The sequence below is a fragment of the Lissotriton helveticus genome, chromosome 1_1 (genome assembly GCF_964261635.1).
Source record: "Lissotriton helveticus chromosome 1_1, aLisHel1.1, whole genome shotgun sequence".
NCBI classification, from domain to species: Eukaryota; Metazoa; Chordata; class Amphibia; order Caudata; family Salamandridae; genus Lissotriton; species Lissotriton helveticus.
The window spans coordinates 1,881,023,188-1,881,041,221 of record NC_136057.1 but is presented as its reverse complement, the minus strand read 5'-3'; the positions used below and the strand labels follow the sequence as shown (position 1 = coordinate 1,881,041,221).

Below are 18,034 nucleotides of genomic sequence, written 5' to 3'. Positions count from 1 at the left end.
ATATTGAGGAAGGAATCACAAATTTTATAATTTTAACCTCATGGATTAGAATTTTCACACATGGATATTTACATGTGTTGATTACAGTTGAGAATGATTTAGAACAGGGGCTCCATTCTGGTGATAAACACATGTACCCCTGGTTCCATTAACGAACAAGATGCAGGTGGTCTATAGGGCAAAACGCTTTAGAGCCATTGTCACTGAGACCTAGGACTGAGGCCGAAACACTGAAGTAATAGCCCGAAAGTCCTGGACTTGTCGTGATGAAGGGAAGACCGAAACTGCACCGCATCCAGAATAGCTATAATGAAAGTGAGCCACTGAGAAGGAGTCAGGGGTAAATTCAGCATCTTGATAGTGAGCGCCAAACAATATCAGACGGTTCACTATTGTCTGGAGGTGTACAATTAGGATACAATAGCAGTGTGGGCCATAGAATCTCACACTAGTATATAATAGTAGTAATATGTGTCTTATCTATGCTCAACTTCACGTGACAACTACTCAGCGGTCACAGAAAATCGAAGACCAACAAAATGAAAAGGAGCATATTATATAATCAGTCTAGCTCAATTAGCAGCATTACAACAAGTTCCATTTGAAGTTCTATCCACAAATGTTAGCGATTAAATATCCAATCAATTTCCTCAGGAACTTGTTGTAATGCTGCTAATTGAGCGAAACGTATTATATAATGTTATGCTCTTTTTCATCTTTGTTTGTCTGGAGGTGGTCAATGACTGACTGTGGCGAGCTTGCCTTTAAAATGTAGTTGCCGAGATAAGGGAAACCCGCCCTTCTCGACCTCCAAAGATGTGCCACAACCACAACAGATATGAGGGCCACTGGAAAGGTCAAAGGTAAGCATGGCAAATTGGAAACGATCCTCGCCTATCTTGAACTGCAGGTAACATCTCTGGGATTGCCAGGGGAGTAGATCAAAATACGCATTCTGTACGTCCAGGGCTCCCATACAGTCGCCCCGATTGAAGTTGGCACAACCTGGGCCAATGTGAGCATGTTGAATTTGTCCTTCCACAGATAGGCAATCAGAGGGTGAAGATCTAAAACAGGGCAAAGGTCTCTTCCCTCCTACTTGCAGAAGGACAAACATCTAGTCCCCATTTTTGCAACCGACACCCTGTTTATGACCCCTTTGGACAAGAGAGTCTGCAGTTCCTGCAGTAAAACAGCCTGGTTGTGCTCGAAAAGCCACTGTGATGCAAAGGGAATGGAAGGGCAAAGTCCTGTTGGACAATTTGGAGAACCCATCTGTCTGATGTAATCTGTTGCCACCCCTGAAAGTGTTCGATTCGGCCTTCTAGAGGGTGAACGTGAGCAGTATAGGGCAAGCTAAAATGGAGATTGCAGCACATGGCTGCGGCACTGAGAGAATCGGTAAGGAGACTGAGTTGCTTAGGGAATTGCCTTGTAGGAGCCAAAGGCCCGAGGCATGCACAATGGCTGGGCTTTCCTTACTGCGTTCAGGGCAGAATCCACTTTTGTGCCAAACATATGAGATCTGTCGAATGGCATATAGAAAAGAGATGCTTAGACAGCCTCTGAAAACCAAGATAATCTCCCCCAAGCATGGCGACAGAGCACCACACTTGTATCAATTGCTCGACCTAAGTAATCAGTGGTGTCCAAGCCCGACAGAATTAAAAATTTAGCCTCATTCTGGCCATCCTGAATGGTTTGCATCAGGCAGGCCAGAAGGTCTTCAGGGATAGCTGGCAAGATGTCACAGACCATGTCCCAAAAGGCCTGCATATAGCAATCAAGCAAACAACCTGGCCTTGACCAACCTCAAGGAAATGCTGGCTGATTACATTTGTTTCCCAAAGGCCTCAAACCTTTTTGACCCCTGTCAAGAGGGGAGTCATAGAGAAACAGCTGGCGTTCACCTTACTGGTAGAAGCTTGAACCACCAGCCTCTCAGGAGGGTATACAGAGTTAGGAATTCAGGGCTGCCTAGCGCTGGCCCGTGGTTTCTGGCAACCTGCCTGTTCAACAGGGGTGGCAGGAACAAGGCTTTGGCCACGTGCCCATCAATGTATCAGTCAGGGCTACATTAAAGGGTAATAAGGGCTCAGAGGAAGCCTGCCCAGGTAGCAGGACCTCATTAAGGATGTTAGTCGATACCCACAGAGGAAAGTTGTAGGTCCCAGACATGTGTGCACAACTAATGACCACAGGTAAGGATGCAGATTCTTTTGTTGGTGTTGTTTGGGGAATAATCAACCCAGTTTGGGGGTGGGCACTCAACCCAGTGTCAGTGGATGTCTCAAACGGTTTTGGCCAAGAAGGGTTTTAAAACTCTTGTTACATCTAAGGAAAGCAAGGATCTCTCTTCTGGAAAAGTTGTATTACAGACGACCAGCAAGGAGATGATTGATATGAAAACCTAGACTACTCTTGAAAAGAAAGAGGGGTGCACTTTCTTAACAACTCCACTGGATAAAAACCCTATATGGTTCCACCGTTGACATCCTGAAGTTTGCTCAAAATCGACAGGCGATGTAACAACCAACAAAAAAGTGGCCTTCCAGGAAAGATGCTGCAATAACCTTTCTATATTTTTTGCTACAATTTTTCAACAAATCTCCTTTTTTCTGGTGGTTTTCTAACCCATTCCCAAAACATAAGAACTGCAAGAGTCTGCATACTTTATTCCCAAGAGTGCCTCCTATACTTACTAAATGCTGCACAGGTACCTTATGTAGAGGCTTAAAAACTGAGTCATTCGTTTAGATACACCTAAAACAAATTTCTGATGGAAAATACTACCTTGAGGAGGGAAAGTACTTTAGCCCCTCTTTAAAAACGATAAATAAATGAAATTTAAAAAAACTGATGACAGGGGTTGTGAAGAAAGATGGTTAAGTAGGACTTCTTCTGCAAGTTGTAATGACTTCTTGATGCACCCCAAAGAAAGCAAATTGTAGCTTTCAGAATGCCAAATGAAGCAGACAAGGAAGGAAGATATGATCAAAGGCAGAATTCTGGGTCATAGTTGAACAACAAATAAAACCTTTATCGCTTATAAGATGTCCTTGTAGGTGACCTTTTTGCTTCCTTTAAGATGTCCATAGAGGGATGAGGACATTTAAGTGGTTATACTACAGTTTCAGGAGACATACTGCCAAAAAAAGGAGGTCACATTGGGATTGTTTGATTGGCCTTGACAAGAGATTTGGTTTGCACGACGGCTTCTTATGTTTTTGTAGAATAAAGAATGTGAATCAGGCACTCTGAGGGAATGACAATAATCCTGGATTTAAGGAGTGTTAATTTCACTAGTACAGATGGCGTCTCTGGAAAAATAGAGACCTTTCTAATAACAGCCACTGCCCAGCTATCATGGTGTGCTTGCTCTAGACATGAAGTTTGGGCATTTTGCATATTTAGGTGTCACAAAGAAGTCTATATGAAGAAATCCCCAGTCTCAACTTTTAGTGATACTTTGTTGTCGAGAAACATTCATAATTTTCTAAGTAGACACTGTTGAGAATATCTGTATGGGAGCTTAAGTCTCCAGGGTGCAAAGTCTTTTTTTTTATTACAGCTTTCTCACCACCAAAAGCCATTTACAAATTGCTTTGGCTTCTAGAGAGTTCTGGTGCAAACTTGTTTGCTGAGGTAGTGAATTATGTTTGTGTTGTCAGTCTGAATTAGGATTCTTTTCAGCATCAGCGATGCCCTTTGAACCAGAGAGATGACTTTCAGTCCAGAATGCGGATGTGATGCAGACACTCCTTGTTCGACCAGATACCTTCAGCTGTCAGGTTTTACAGAAGGGCCCCCCCCCAACCCATAAGAACATAACTGCTAATAGTTTTAGCAAGCAACCTGGTGAAAAGGGAGTTCTTTTAGAAGAATCCTCCTGCACCACCTTAGGACAAACAGCTTTGTGGCTAGAGAGAGGAGTGGGGAGTCTAAACATTGAGATAACTGATCTTCCAAACAGATGAAGCTTTACATTTGAAACAAAAATGGAGGACACCATTCACCCTATAAGGAAAGATATTGGAGCAGGTGTTGCCAGAATTTGTTTGACCCTTCTGAAAGTTGGAAGATGCTCTCTCTTCTGAATGAGACTCTACTCTTTGCTTTTTGCTCTAGGTGGCACCTAATTATTTGGTATCTTGCACTAGACTCCACGTACACTTCAGAATGCCCTGTTGATTTTGATCAACAGAGTAAACTTGTATAAGAAAGCCCTGTTGATTTTGATCAACAGAGTAAACTTGTATAAGCCAATGACCAAAACGTGTTTTAAAAGACAATTCTTTGCCTCCAAAGAAATACTGCTGTCACTGACATGTACTTAGAAAGGGTTTGAGCTGCTGACTTAGTCTTAAAGGGAGACCCTTGCATTGATAGGGTCAATTCCTTCCTATAAACCTCAGAATCGTTTTGTATTTGCTCGCCTCTACAATGTCAAAGTACACATATTGTAAGTCCACAGCACAATCCAGGCCCCTTTCTTGAGCAAAGAAGAGAACTGAAGAGAGCCAGCATAATAATGTTGTTTTCCTGATCCACTTGTTGGCAAGTCTCTTTTAGGGCCTTTTCTATGAACCACAAAGTATCTTCAATAGATGCATTTTCCTCTTTTAGAACATGGTTCATGGCCTGCTTTCATAGAAGGACCGCAACTTCTTTTTGCAGCACGTGTAGCTAATGTTTGGGTGTGTCCTTAAGAACTGGACAATTAAGGTATTTCGAAGCGAAAGGTGTAGCCTTTTTGAATTATTTCCAGCACCCATTTGTCTCAGATGATGGTTTGCCACATTTTGGTGAAGGGGAGTGTCAGAACACATCTCAGAGTGGCATACAAGCGAGAGCAAGCAAGGAAGTCGCTGTTTGGTATTTGACATAAGTCTTTCCATTCAAGAACCAATTATGTTAATGTGACCCTTTACCTTTAAAAGATTTTGTTGGGACAGAGCGCTGCTGTTGTGGGCGTTGCTTTATTGAGGCGATTATGTCCAAACAGAAGAATAAACCTTATGTCTGGAAAGATAATCATGGACATGGTGTTTGTCCAAGTACTTAAAAAAGGTTGCGCCAAAACAGACTTCGTTCAGCATTTCAGCCTCATTCAGCATACACAGTATTTCATAGTTTGCATAGAGATCCCAGAGAACTGACCCAGAGATCGAAAAAGCCATCATTTTAAGCTTAGCGTCAGGCTTGAGTGATGTTAAATGCAGACATGAAGATCGTGACATTGTAATGCCACGACAGCACCCTGAGACACTAAATCTACTATATCAATTAATAGTTAGTGACTTGATTTGACACAACCACACCTTCTATATAATTGCCATCAAAATCAGCCTGCATTGTTTATGGAGCTATTCTGAAAAGTCCTGTAGACTTTCCACTAGTGCCGTACTATACTTACCCCAGATGGCTGTTGTGCTCGATATTTGAAAGCAGTCACTGGTGTACTACATGTATTCAGCTGTGAGGAAAGCATCATTTTGCTTTCTCAGTCAGGAGGAACAGAAGTCTCAGGAGCACAAACATGCCTATGTCTGACTGCAGACACATTCACAGAGCCTGGCCGGAAATCATGTCAGAGATGAGCTTCTCGCTCTGATGGTCTATATTTCTTAAGGAGCCGTGGTGGTGTGGCCACTTGATTGGTGGAAAGACTGAGAAATGTCGTATCTGAAAGTTCTTCAAATCCAGGTACTAAAGAAAACCTAGGTCTAGCAGCTCATCCAGGCTGTAGTGTCTTCACAATGTCGTCAAAGGAGGTTAGTGGAGTTCAACTGGAACACTTTATTAACTTTATTGTACACATCATAAACTGAGGCTTAACTTATACCCTAAGTGATTGGATTTTCGTAATACATACACTCTCATGGGTATTTCCCCAATAGAACAGATAGGAGGTGAGAGAAAAATATATATTTTTTGCCATTGGTTTGTCATTTTTGGTTTATAGTCTCTATAAGGATGATAAGTCCTATCCACTAACATCATACGAGTGGTTTCGCATGTACTTATCTCTTGGTAAAAGTACTATTGTATAATAAAAATGTGTCCCTGATGGTATTGTTTTAGATATTGGTATGTTTTGTTACTATGCAAACTGTTAGATATAACAATTTGTTTGGTAATGGGGATTCTCTTCGTGATACCTGGACTGCTTGGTTGGACCCAGCTTGTTGCCTTTCTGCCCTGGTTGCTAGCGTTTTGCCCTTCTCGGCTCACCGGACTCGCTGCGCGGGTCCCGCAGCGCACTACCATCAGCGGGAGTCGTCTGGGGGTTTGACTGGCAACGAGGACTTTTTTGGGCTGAACTAGCGTGGAGCATGGCTGTGAGCTTTGAGACAGGGACTCCGTATCCCAGGAGTCCCTGTGTGCCCAATAGATTCCACCTGGGCCGCTCTCCCTGCTGGACACGCCCCCCGCCTTCAGACCTAAAAACGGCTGCCTGTTTTCCCCTGTTGGGATTCTCTTCGTGATACCTGGACTGCTTGGTTGGACCCAGCTTGCTGCCTTTCTGCCCTGGTTGCTAGCGTTTTGCCCTTCTCGGCTCGCCGGACCCGCTACGCGGGTCCCGCAGCGCACTACCATCAGCGGGAGTCGTCTGGGGGTTTGACTGGCAACGAGGACTTTTTTGGGCTGAACTAGCGTGGAGCAGGGCTGCGAGCGTTGAGACAGGGACTCCGTATCCCAGGAGTCCCTGTGTGCCCAATAGATTCCACCTGGGCCGCTCTCCCTGCTGGACACGCCCCCGCCTTCAGACCTAAAAACGGCTGCCTGTTTTCCCCTGTTGGGATTCTCTTCGTGATACCTGGACTGCTTGGTTGGACCCAGCTTGCTGCCTTTCTGCCCTGGTTGCTAGCGTTTTGCCCTTCTCGGCTCGCCGGACCCGCTGCGCGGGTCCCGCAGCGCACTACCATCAGCGGGAGTCGTCTGGGGGGTTTGACTGGCAACGAGGACTTTTTTGGGCTGAACTAGCGTGGAGCAGGGCTGCGAGCGTTGAGACAGGAACTCCGTATCCCAGGTGTCCCTGTGTGCCCAATAGATTCCACCTGGGCCGCTCTCCCTGCTGGACACGCCCCCGCCTTCAGACCTAAAAACGGCTGCCTGTTTTCCCCTGTTGGGATTCTCTTCGTGATACCTGGACTGCTTGGTTGGACCCAGCTTGCTGCCTTTCTGCCCTGGTTGCTAGCGTTTTGCCCTTCTCGGCTCGCCGGACCCGCTGCGCGGGTCCCGCAGCGCACTACCATCAGCGGGAGTCGTCTGGGGGTTTGACTGGCAACGAGGACTTTTTTGGGCTGAACTAGCGTGGAGCAGGGCTGCGAGCGTTGAGACAGGGACTCCGTATCCCAGGAGTCCCTGTGTGCCCAATAGATTCCACCTGGGCCGCTCTCCCTGCTGGACACGCCCCCCGCCTTCAGACCTAAAAACGGCTGCCTTTTTTCCCCTGTTGGGGTTCTCTTCGTGATACCTGGACTGCTTGGTTGGACCCAGCTTGCTGCCTTTCTGCCCTGGTTGCTAGCGTTTTGCCCTTCTCGGCTCACCGGACTCGCTGCGCGGGTCCCGCAGCGCACTACCATCAGCGGGAGTCGTCTGGGGGTTTGACTGGCAACGAGGACTTTTTTGGGCTGAACTAGCGTGGAGCAGGGCTGCGAGCGTTGAGACAGGGACTCCGTATCCCAGGAGTACCTGTGTGCCCAATAGATTGCACCTGGGCCGCTCTCCCTGCTGGACACGCCCCCCGCCTTCAGACCTAAAAACGGCTGCCTGTTTTCCCCTGTTGGGATTCTCTTCGTGATACCTGGACTGCTTGGTTGGACCCAGCTTGCTGCCTTTCTGCCCTGGTTGCTAGCGTTTTGCCCTTCTCGGCTCGCCGGACCCGCTGCGCGGGTCCCGCAGCGCACTACCATCAGCGGGAGTCGTCTGGGGGTTTGACTAGCAACGAGGACTTTTTTGGGCTGAACTAGCGTGGAGCAGGGCTGCGAGCGTTGAGACAGGGACTCCGTATCCCAGGAGTCCCTGTGTGCCCAATAGATTCCACCTGGGCCGCTCTCCCTGCTGGACACGCCCCCCGCCTTCAGACCTAAAAACGGCTGCCTGTTTTCCCCTGTTGGGATTCTCTTCGTGATACCTGGACTGCTTGGTTGGACCCAGCTTGCTGCCTTTCTGCCCTGGTTGCTAGCGTTTTGCCCTTCTCGGCACGCCGGACCCGCTGCGCGGGTCCCGCAGCGCACTACCATCAGCGGGAGTCGTCTGGGGGTTTGACTGGCAACGAGGACTTTTTTGGGCTGAACTAGCGTGGAGCAGGGCTGCGAGCGTTGAGACAGGAACTCCGTATCCCAGGAGTCCCTGTGTGCCCAATAGATTCCACCTGGGCCGCTCTCCCTGCTGGACACGCCCCCGCCTTCAGACCTAAAAACGGCTGCCTGTTTTCCCCTGTTGGGATTCTCTTCGTGATACCTGGACTGCTTGGTTGGACCCAGCTTGCTGCCTTTCTGCCCTGGTTGCTAGCGTTTTGCCCTTCTCGGCTCGCCGGACCCGCTGCGCGGGTCCCGCAGCGCACTACCATCAGCGGGAGTCGTCTGGGGGTTTGACTGGCAACGAGGACTTTTTTGGGCTGAACTAGCGTGGAGCAGGGCTGCGAGCGTTGAGACAGGGACTCCGTATCCCAGGAGTCCCTGTGTGCCCAATAGATTCCACCTGGGCCGCTCTCCCTGCTGGACACGCCCCCCGCCTTCAGACCTAAAAACGACTGCCTGTTTTCCCCTGTTGGGATTCTCTTCGTGATACCTGGACTGCTTGGTTGGTCCCAGCTTGCTGCCTTTCTGCCCTGGTTGCTAGCGTTTTGCCCTTCTCGGCTCACCGGACTCGCTGCGCGGGTCCCGCAGCGCACTACCATCAGCGGGAGTCGTCTGGGGGTTTGACTGGCAACGAGGACTTTTTTGGGCTGAACTAGCGTGGAGCAGGGCTGCGAGCGTTGAGACAGGGACTCCGTATCCCAGGAGTCCCTGTGTGCCCAATAGATTCCACCTGGGCCGCTCTCCCTGCTGGACACGCCCCCCGCCTTCAGACCTAAAAACGGCTGCCTGTTTTCCCCTGTTGGGATTCTCTTCGTGATACCTGGACTGCTTGGTTGGACCCAGCTTGCTGCCTTTCTGCCCTGGTTGTTAGCGTTTTGCCCTTCTCGGCTCGCCGGACCCGCTGCGCGGGTCCCGCAGCGCACTACCATCAGCGGGAGTCGTCTGGGGGTTTGACTGGCAAGAGGACTTTTTTGGGCTGAACTAGCGTGGAGCAGGGCTGCGAGCGTTGAGACAGTGACTCCGTATCCCAGGAGTCCCTGTGTGCCCAATAGATTCCACCTGGGCCGCTCTCCCTGCTGGACACGCCCCCCACCTTCAGACCTAAAAACGGCTGCCTGTTTTCCCCTGTTGGGATTCTCTTCGTGATACCTGGATGCTTGGTTGGACCCAGCTTGCTGCCTTTCTGCCCTGGTTGCTAGCGTTTTGCCCTTCTCGGCTCACCGGACCCGCTGCGCGGGTCCCGCAGCGCACTACCATCAGCGGGAGTCGTCTGGGGGTTTGACTGGCAACGAGGACTTTTTTGGGCTGAACTAGCGTGGAGCAGGGCTGCGAGCGTTGAGACAGGGACTCCGTATCCCAGGAGTCCCTGTGTGCCCAATAGATTCCACCTGGGCCGCTCTCCCTGCTGGACACGCCCCCTGTGCACCTCCAATCCTATTTAAAGCTGACACTATCCCCGCTGCAGGGGAGCTCGCGGGAGAAGCCCGGGAGAAGCCCGGGACAAGGGCGGGACAAGGGCGGGACCGTCTGTGGCCGTCAGTGGCCGAAGGAGGCTGGGCTGGGCCACCCCCCTGACATTTGGCACTGCTGTATCACTCTGGACTCAGCTCCTTGTAGGACTCACACGTTAGTAAGCAACACTATATATGTTTACTTTTATATAATTTGTTTTGTTGTTATTCGTTAATTCTTACATTTTAAGGGCTTTATCCATATTATTCTTAATTGTCCCATACATCAAGGATGTCTTCGTCTGATTTGAACCTTCTACCTTGTAGTGTAGGGGTATCTATTCTTGGCCCATTGGATAAATACTTCGTCAGAGCCAAAAGAGAGATAGACAGAGAGATTACGTTGGCTGAGAAACGGGCTGAGCGCCGCTTCTCAATTGAACTCCTCAAAAAACAGCCACTTCCTGCCCTACAGAAGGCCGAAACGAGCACCTTACCAGATAATACCACACATACTGAAACCGATGCTGAGCTATTCAGCACAGAAAATATTCCACTAATATTTCAAGATATTCAATCAGTTTCAGATGATATGGAAGTTATTCCTGATTCTAACACCATCAAACAAACTGAAACATCCACTTCTCTAATCGACTTAAGTACACCCTTACCTATAGATGTGGCCCCCCTTCATAATATAAATGTACCTTCCCCTGTGTTTACACCCATAGGAGTAGAGTTTCACTCGGCTATAGTAACCGGTAAAGTGCTCAAAAAACCTCCTACCAAGGGAAACAAATGCGTATTTCGCTCTCCGCCGAGAAAGAGAAGAAGAAAGGGTGGGGCTAGAAAGGGGGACAGAATCCTACCTATGGCTACAAGTAATATGTACCCCCCACATCAGATATCTAAAGAAGCAGGGAAGGAAGATTTAATAGGGCAATCAATTGCAAACTCAAAATCTGCCCTTAATAAAGGGCTACTTGCGGACATCGAATGCCTGTTAAAAGCTCTCATACTTCCACTCATTGAAAGAGTTAAAAGGTTGGGGGAAATAATGGATCAGTTCTTGCCAGACCGTAACTCGACAGAGTATTCCAAACTCAATAACCGATGCAAAACGTGTCCTGTAGTTAAACAGCACACTGATAAGCTACCCAGGCAACAAATAGATACTACTATACCTAAAATAAATGCCAGTTGTAACAAATTCCAATGAATCAGTGGGCATTAAAACTGCTACAGCCATTAAAGTCATAAGTAAAGAAAAGATCCACTCAGGTGCCATGAAAAATGGCCGTACTAGAAATGATCCCCCTAGTAAGGCTACTCGTATGACTAGATTAAAAACTAACCGTAGAAATGTAGCAGACCTGCCCCCGGAATCGTCAAATTATGTCATCATTCTTACAGGCGTTCCGGTTGTGCCAGCTGGAAACATAGAACATAACTCTAGTCTTAAAAACAAAGTTATCCACTGGCTGCGTAATAACAGACCACTCCCTCTGCATTTAAACGGAGATATAGTCTCAGTGAGACGGTGCAATTGGGTGGGCTTACGACCTAAGGACATCGAAGGGGATGTGATAATAGTAAACTTTAAGGACCATAGACTGGTCACATATATTAGTGACTGGTTTCCAGGGAGAAGTATCAACGCGAAATCTGAGCTATTTTTACCCAGAAGCTCTGATGATGCCCCCAAACAATCCTCCAATGTTGTCCTCAAATTATCCTCCAATGACGCACAGATTTGATGCACCATATCGATCAAATCAAATCCCGAACCCTGTTGTCCCTAGATATCACAGTAAAAATGACACCCCTTTTTTCCACCTAAGTATCCAAATTCGCACCGTTCACTGTTTGACAATAATTATCACCCCAATAATCCAAGGGAATATTGGAATATACCGTTACATAATTTATTTCATCCTTTATCTGGCATGGATGAAAATGAATGACTTATCGCACCTTTTCTAGATGAGAAATTTGCTTGTGGGTACATGTCTAACTGTCATTCCTTAGCAGAGGCAGGCAAACCTGATCTAGGGAAGGTTAGCGTAGTCAATTTGAGTGTTGTAACAACAAGGGAAGTAACCCTAAATGGGAGAAGCATCGGTAATAGTGACGATCCAATGTTGTCCTCAAATTATCCTCCAATGACGCACAGATTTGATGCACCATATCGATCAAATCAAATCCCGAACCCTGTTGTCCCTAGATATCACAGTAAAAATGACACCCCTTTTTTCCACCTAAGTATCCAAATTCGCACCGTTCACTGTTTGACAATAATTATCACCCCAATAATCCAAGGGAATATTGGAATATACCGTTACATAATTTATTTCATCCTTTATCTGGCATGGATGAAAATGAATGACTTATCGCACCTTTTCTAGATGAGAAATTTGCTTGTGGGTACATGTCTAACTGTCATTCCTTAGCAGAGGCAGGCAAACCTGATCTAGGGAAGGTTAGCGTAGTCAATTTGAGTGTTGTAACAACAAGGGAAGTAACCCTAAATGGGAGAAGCATCGGTAATAGTGACGATTCTAGTCGAGTTAAACCTGCCAGGTTACTGGAGGAGCTTTGTTTAACTAAAAAGCACCATGAAATCACCGTAGGTAAGGAAATTTTGGGGGGAGGTTTTCCTGAAACCACAATAGACAGTGGGATGTGTGAAAACTTAGGATTGAACAAAAGGTCTAGAGAAAAATGGTCTATTACATTCTGGAACATAGCTGGCCAAAATAGATAATCCAAATTGGAAACACTTCACTGAAAATTGTGATGTCATATGCCTACAAGAAACATGGGCAGAGAAAGAATACCATATGTGTGGCTTTAAAACTGTTTCTATCCCTGCTGTAGGTTCGGTACATGGTCGAGCGAAAGGGGGACTATGCATGTATATCTCCAATTGCCTAACATGTAAAAAAACTTGAGTTGTATTCCCATACTTGTTTCTTCCATATTGTCGGGGTACATTTTCACAGCTCTGTTTGCATATTAATAGTTAATTTTTATAACAATATCCCTGCCGCAGACATATTGATGGTACTTAAAACCTTGAACATGAAATTAAATAGTATTAACAGCTCTAATAAATTGTTCACGGTTGTATGGGGTGGGGATTTTAACTGTTCTCTATGTGAAAGATCTGGAACAGGAAACTGTGGACTATCAATAGATAGGGATACCACCCCATCGCATTTTGAGCATACAATAATGGGGAATGCATTAAATGAGATCATGTTTACCTACGATCTAGGGTTTGCAAATGAATTATGTCATACTAAGACCCCATTTTCCCCAACCTTTAACGGTAGAGGTATATTGTCAACTATTGATTTTATCCTTATTTCATCATGTTATAGGGACTGCATTGCTAGCCATAATGTTTTAAGATCTCCCTTAAGTGACCATTTTCCAATAAGGATTGAATTACTGGACACACAATTAACAACGCATAAAAGAGCTGAGGTTTTCTCGGAAGATATAGATATAAACAGACAAAATGGATATGCCTTAAAATGGACTAGGGTGGTTCCTGAGGTGTTTCTTAGTAATTTAATTAATGTTTGTAGTACAAACTCTGGCGCCTGCTTGGACTTGGCAACAGAGGATGCAGAAATCATAAGTAATTTTAGAGAGATAACTGCCAGTATAAAAAAGGGTTTATGGGTAAATGCCAAGGTAAAGAAGACCCAAAGCAAAACCAGAGGCTGGTTTACACCTGTATGTACTAAGGCTCATAAACAACTAAAATTGGCCCTGCATAAGCATGATAGAAATCAACCACTGATAAGGACCCTACGAAAGGAGTATAAAACTGCACTTAAAACTCAAAGACAGCTGATGAAAAATGAAGCATGGACAGCCATCATGGAGGCTTCAGAACTAAGGGACATGACGGCTTTTTGGAAAGCAGTCAATGCTCCATTGTTTAAAGATAGCTCAAAGGCCCGTATGGAGATAGCCGTGAATGAAGAAGAATGGGTAAACTCTCTACAACCCAGTAGCAGCTACCACTGATTTAATAAGAGAACCCATGTCTAAGAGAAAGGGTTCAGAAGGGCTGCAACTTAACTTTTTACTGGAGGAGGTAATTAAGGGTATCAATTCCAGTCTTGGGGGTAAGGCACCAGGCCCCGATGGTATCCCAGTAGACATTTTTAAGAAAAACTTTTTTCTTTGGGCTCCCTTGCCCACTAGAACTTTTAATGCTGTTAGTTCTATAGGATTACTTGATACTTGGTATAAGTCGATCATAATCCCAATTTTTAAAAAAGGAGATGGATCAAGCTGTGCTTGTTACCGGCCCATATCGTTGCTTGATTCTACCATTAAAATAATCGGTAGAGTCATCTTAGATAGACTGCAGCAATGGGCAGAGGAACATCATATCATCAGCGACCTCCAATATGGGTTTCGAGAAGGAGTCGGCACTATAGAGCAAGCACTTAATCTATCAATACTGATAGAGAAATACACAACGGCCAAGGGAGGTAGAATTTTCTTAACCTTTTTAGATCTTACTTCGGCTTTTGATTTTGTAAATCATGGGAAACTATGGACTATTCTAACCAGATTGGGAGTAGAAGTAAACATCATTAGTTTTTTAAGAGAATTGTATAATGGGGCTAGTGCAATGGTCAGATACGGCAAAAATGGGGAGTGCACAAGGGAATTCAGTGTTGCAAGGGGCGTGAGGCAGGGGTGTGTCCTTGCCCCATTTTATTTTCCATTTATATAAATAATCTGGAGGATACACTTTTACAGGATTGTAATGATATGCCAATTGCCTCAGCTCGACGTATACCTGCACTTATTTATGCAGATGATACTGTACTTATGGCAAGAACCCCCTTAGCCATGCAGGCCATGATTTCGTCTTTTAGTGCTTTTATGGTTAAACTTGAACTACAAACAAACTGCACTAAGACTTTTGCAATGAACTGTGGTAGTAATGCCCATCAAAAGAAAAAAACCATGTTCATAGGACTAACCCCTCTACAACACACCCCAACTTGCCCTTATCTGGGGATTTTGTTTGATCACACTGGTAAATGGAGTAGTGCAATACAGGTTAGGAATTTATTATTCTCCAAATCCATAATGGTCCTTAAGTCTTTTAGTAAAAAGATGGGCAAAAAGCCAGTTAAAGAGCTTTTATATATATATATATAAGGCTAGCTGTGTTTCGGTGGCACTATATGGGGCAGGTATTTGGGGTAATTTAAATGTTAGCAGCCTACAAGTCATCGAAAATGGCTTTTTGCGATATCTTTTGGCACTCCCAAAGAGCGTGTCCAATTATAATTGCCACACAGAATTGGGCATTCCCTATTTGGAAGACCTAATCAGGATACAACCGATACTTTTATGGCATCGGGTATGGACCAACGAGAAATGTCACCTAAACAGACTTATTTTGGGGGACGCATTAAAATTAGATGGGGTAAAAAGGATAAAATGGTTGTTATATAAAAACTGTTTGTAACAACATCAAGCATCCGGAGTTTTTTAATGAGCCAGATAGTATGCTAGATATTACCAGGAAAGCATTGAAATACCTGTGCCTAAATTTCCTTGTGAATCAAAGACAACAAACTGAATTGTTAAAAAAGACTGTGATTTCCCATCAAATGATAACCAAAACAAGGATTATCCAGCCTTATCTAAACCTACAAATGAAAGAACAAGAAAGGTTCTTACTGACCAGATTTAGGTTTGGGATTTTGTTTAGACTATTGAGTTTCCCTGCTACAAATGACGGTCTAAGGTTATATGTAAATGCCCTTGTGACAATGTCTCTGCTCAATCTGATATACACCTCTTATTTTTCTGCAGATTTTATGTGATATCTAGGAAGAGATGGATAATGCCAATTTTAAAATCTATGAATTTGAGACAGTGTCGCCCAGCGTTTTTAGCCATACAAATCTTAGAGGACATTTTTTCTGTTGCTTCTGTTGTGGCTTTTCTTAAAAGTATATTTTACTTACGCAAGACAATGATTGTGATTTTTTGCAATTTCAACCCTTGGCCTATGTATATATTGTGTATACCGTCTTTCTTCTTTTTAACTAATGTTAATTCTTTTTTTGATGATGTAATTTTTCTTATGTGATCTGATGTACTTTTATGGTTATGAAATATAATCGAATAAAGTCTTTTGATTTGATTTGGTAATGCATATATTATTAATGTTGTATTATATACATGTTTCTGTATATTTCTTGAATGTTTTGTGTATGTTGTCTAAATGTCTCCTTTGAGAAATATGTAGCATGTTCTCCGTGAGAAATATGCAATATTCACATGAATGATTGTTATGTGAACTTTTTGGATCTTCTTATATTTATTATTATTTATGTGCACATTTTTGTTATGTGAATGTTTTGGGTCGTCTAGCACCATTTATGTGGTTATATATATATATATATATATATATACATATACACTCTTTTTTTAATGTTGGGTCATGTCATATTGATGTTGTGTCTTGTCAATAATGTTACAGCCCTGATGAAGTTCCCTCTGGCAAAGAATCGGGAACGAAACACGTCGGCTGTGTGCCACTTCTAAAAGACCTATTGAATAAAAGGAAATCATTTTTACGCTGCCTGTACGGACTTAAAAAAGAAGGATGGAAGGTGCACTCGTTCTGAACATTTAATTAGCTGCCTGGATGTGCGAAGCAGATGGATTTGATTTGTTCATTTCTTTGCTTTATCACAAGTCAATTTTGCAGCATAACCCGCATAGGAGTAGAATGCTTTATGTCCTCGAGGTCTCAGGTACCAGCCTGCAAGGTTCACAGTGCGCTTCTCTGATAGACCAGATGCAGTCTTTGGCACAGTGATGTTTTCGACTTCTGAGATTTTGGATGGAAGTCAGCATTTGGTGTCTGCAGCAGTTGCTACTTCGCCCCAGCAAACCAGTCCGAACAAGATGGCAGAAAAAATAATCTGAGGAGGATTATATGCCTGTACATTGTGGTTTTCAGGGATGTGATCACAAGTCATATGTTTGAATTACATGTAGACTTCGATGTAATGTTGGCACTAGATGGCATGACAGTAACCTATAACAACACATGCTGCAAAAATGGACTGTTTCAGGGTTATTGTTGCATACTACAATGTTGCATAGCATACTAGAAATGCTCTTGTTGATGCATCTATGTATTTCGATCACAATTGGTACTGAAGTATTGATGAAGTTCTTAGTGGATATCAGCTGAAGATTTTGAAATGTAGCAATGGATCACACATCTGCACCAAATGACAGAAAAAGCAATCTGCGGTGCAGCCTGTGTTGCAAAGCCCTGAGGACTTCAAGTTTACTTAAGGAGTCATAATATCAATCCTCATACAGCAAAGAAAGAGACAACTAACTTGCAATTTTCAGACCCCAAAGTAGACGACAGGAATAAGTATGTATAGCAAGGAGTGATACAGCAGATGTATGCTTCAAAAACATATTACACAAATTGTGCGAGAAACAGAATAGTAGCATCTGACCCCAGGGGACATATGTGGATTTACGAACACTCCCTCCTCTGCATCTCACACGATATGTAGTACAGGGTGTCTCTGGAATACACATGTCCCTGAAACATGGACTGTGAAGGGGGCAAGAGGGCTGAGGGGCTTTTATACTGAACCTTTTGGCATTGTCTAGCAGTATGAGCATACTGGTCCCTTCATCGTCCTGGAAGCTCTCATAGTGATGGCGATCAGCGTTGCCAATTAAGTAGTCGAAGACAGCAGTATCAATGACATCAAGAAGTCTGGGACCAGAGTCATAGGGAGAAGTCTTCTTTACTGCTTCACAATAGCTATCATCATACTCCCACCTGAAAGAAAGAACGTTCTACATTAGGTAGCCATATCAAATACTCAGAGGGATAATATCTATTAGTCATACCTCAAAATACAGTAATACTTTTCTTTTACATGAACAGTGTCTTGGCACATTCAAAAGTACCTGCGGGATCATTGGCTCTAACAGCTTTTAATGCTATGGTCAGAACTATGGCTCAATGGCAGAGGTGTGTGTGGATCTGTATGTTCCAATGTCAACCTGTTACAGATCAGGATTGCAGTGTATTCACAGGCTGATGTGCGGGCTCTAATACTAGACAACAGAACGCTTAGAAATGTGTGTGGGGTTTTATATCTGGAATAGTTCTGGATGGTGCTGGCCAGGAATAAGGTACGCAGGCAGAGCTCCACATAAGTATACATGTTGGAGCAGTGG

The 18,034-nt window shown here is 44.6% G+C and overlaps 1 protein-coding gene across 2 annotated transcripts in view; it reads right to left on the bottom strand.

Moving 5' to 3' along the window:
- The window catches only part of FAM20B (FAM20B glycosaminoglycan xylosylkinase), a 188,478-nt gene that overhangs the window by 35,202 nt on the left and 135,242 nt on the right, over nt 1-18,034 (bottom strand). For both annotated transcript variants that reach the window (XM_078642242.1, XM_078642251.1), the window contains exon 6: nt 17,439-17,630. In XM_078642242.1, the coding sequence (XP_078498368.1) occupies nt 17,439-17,630 (192 nt within the window). The remainder of the gene's footprint in view (nt 1-17,438; nt 17,631-18,034) is intronic.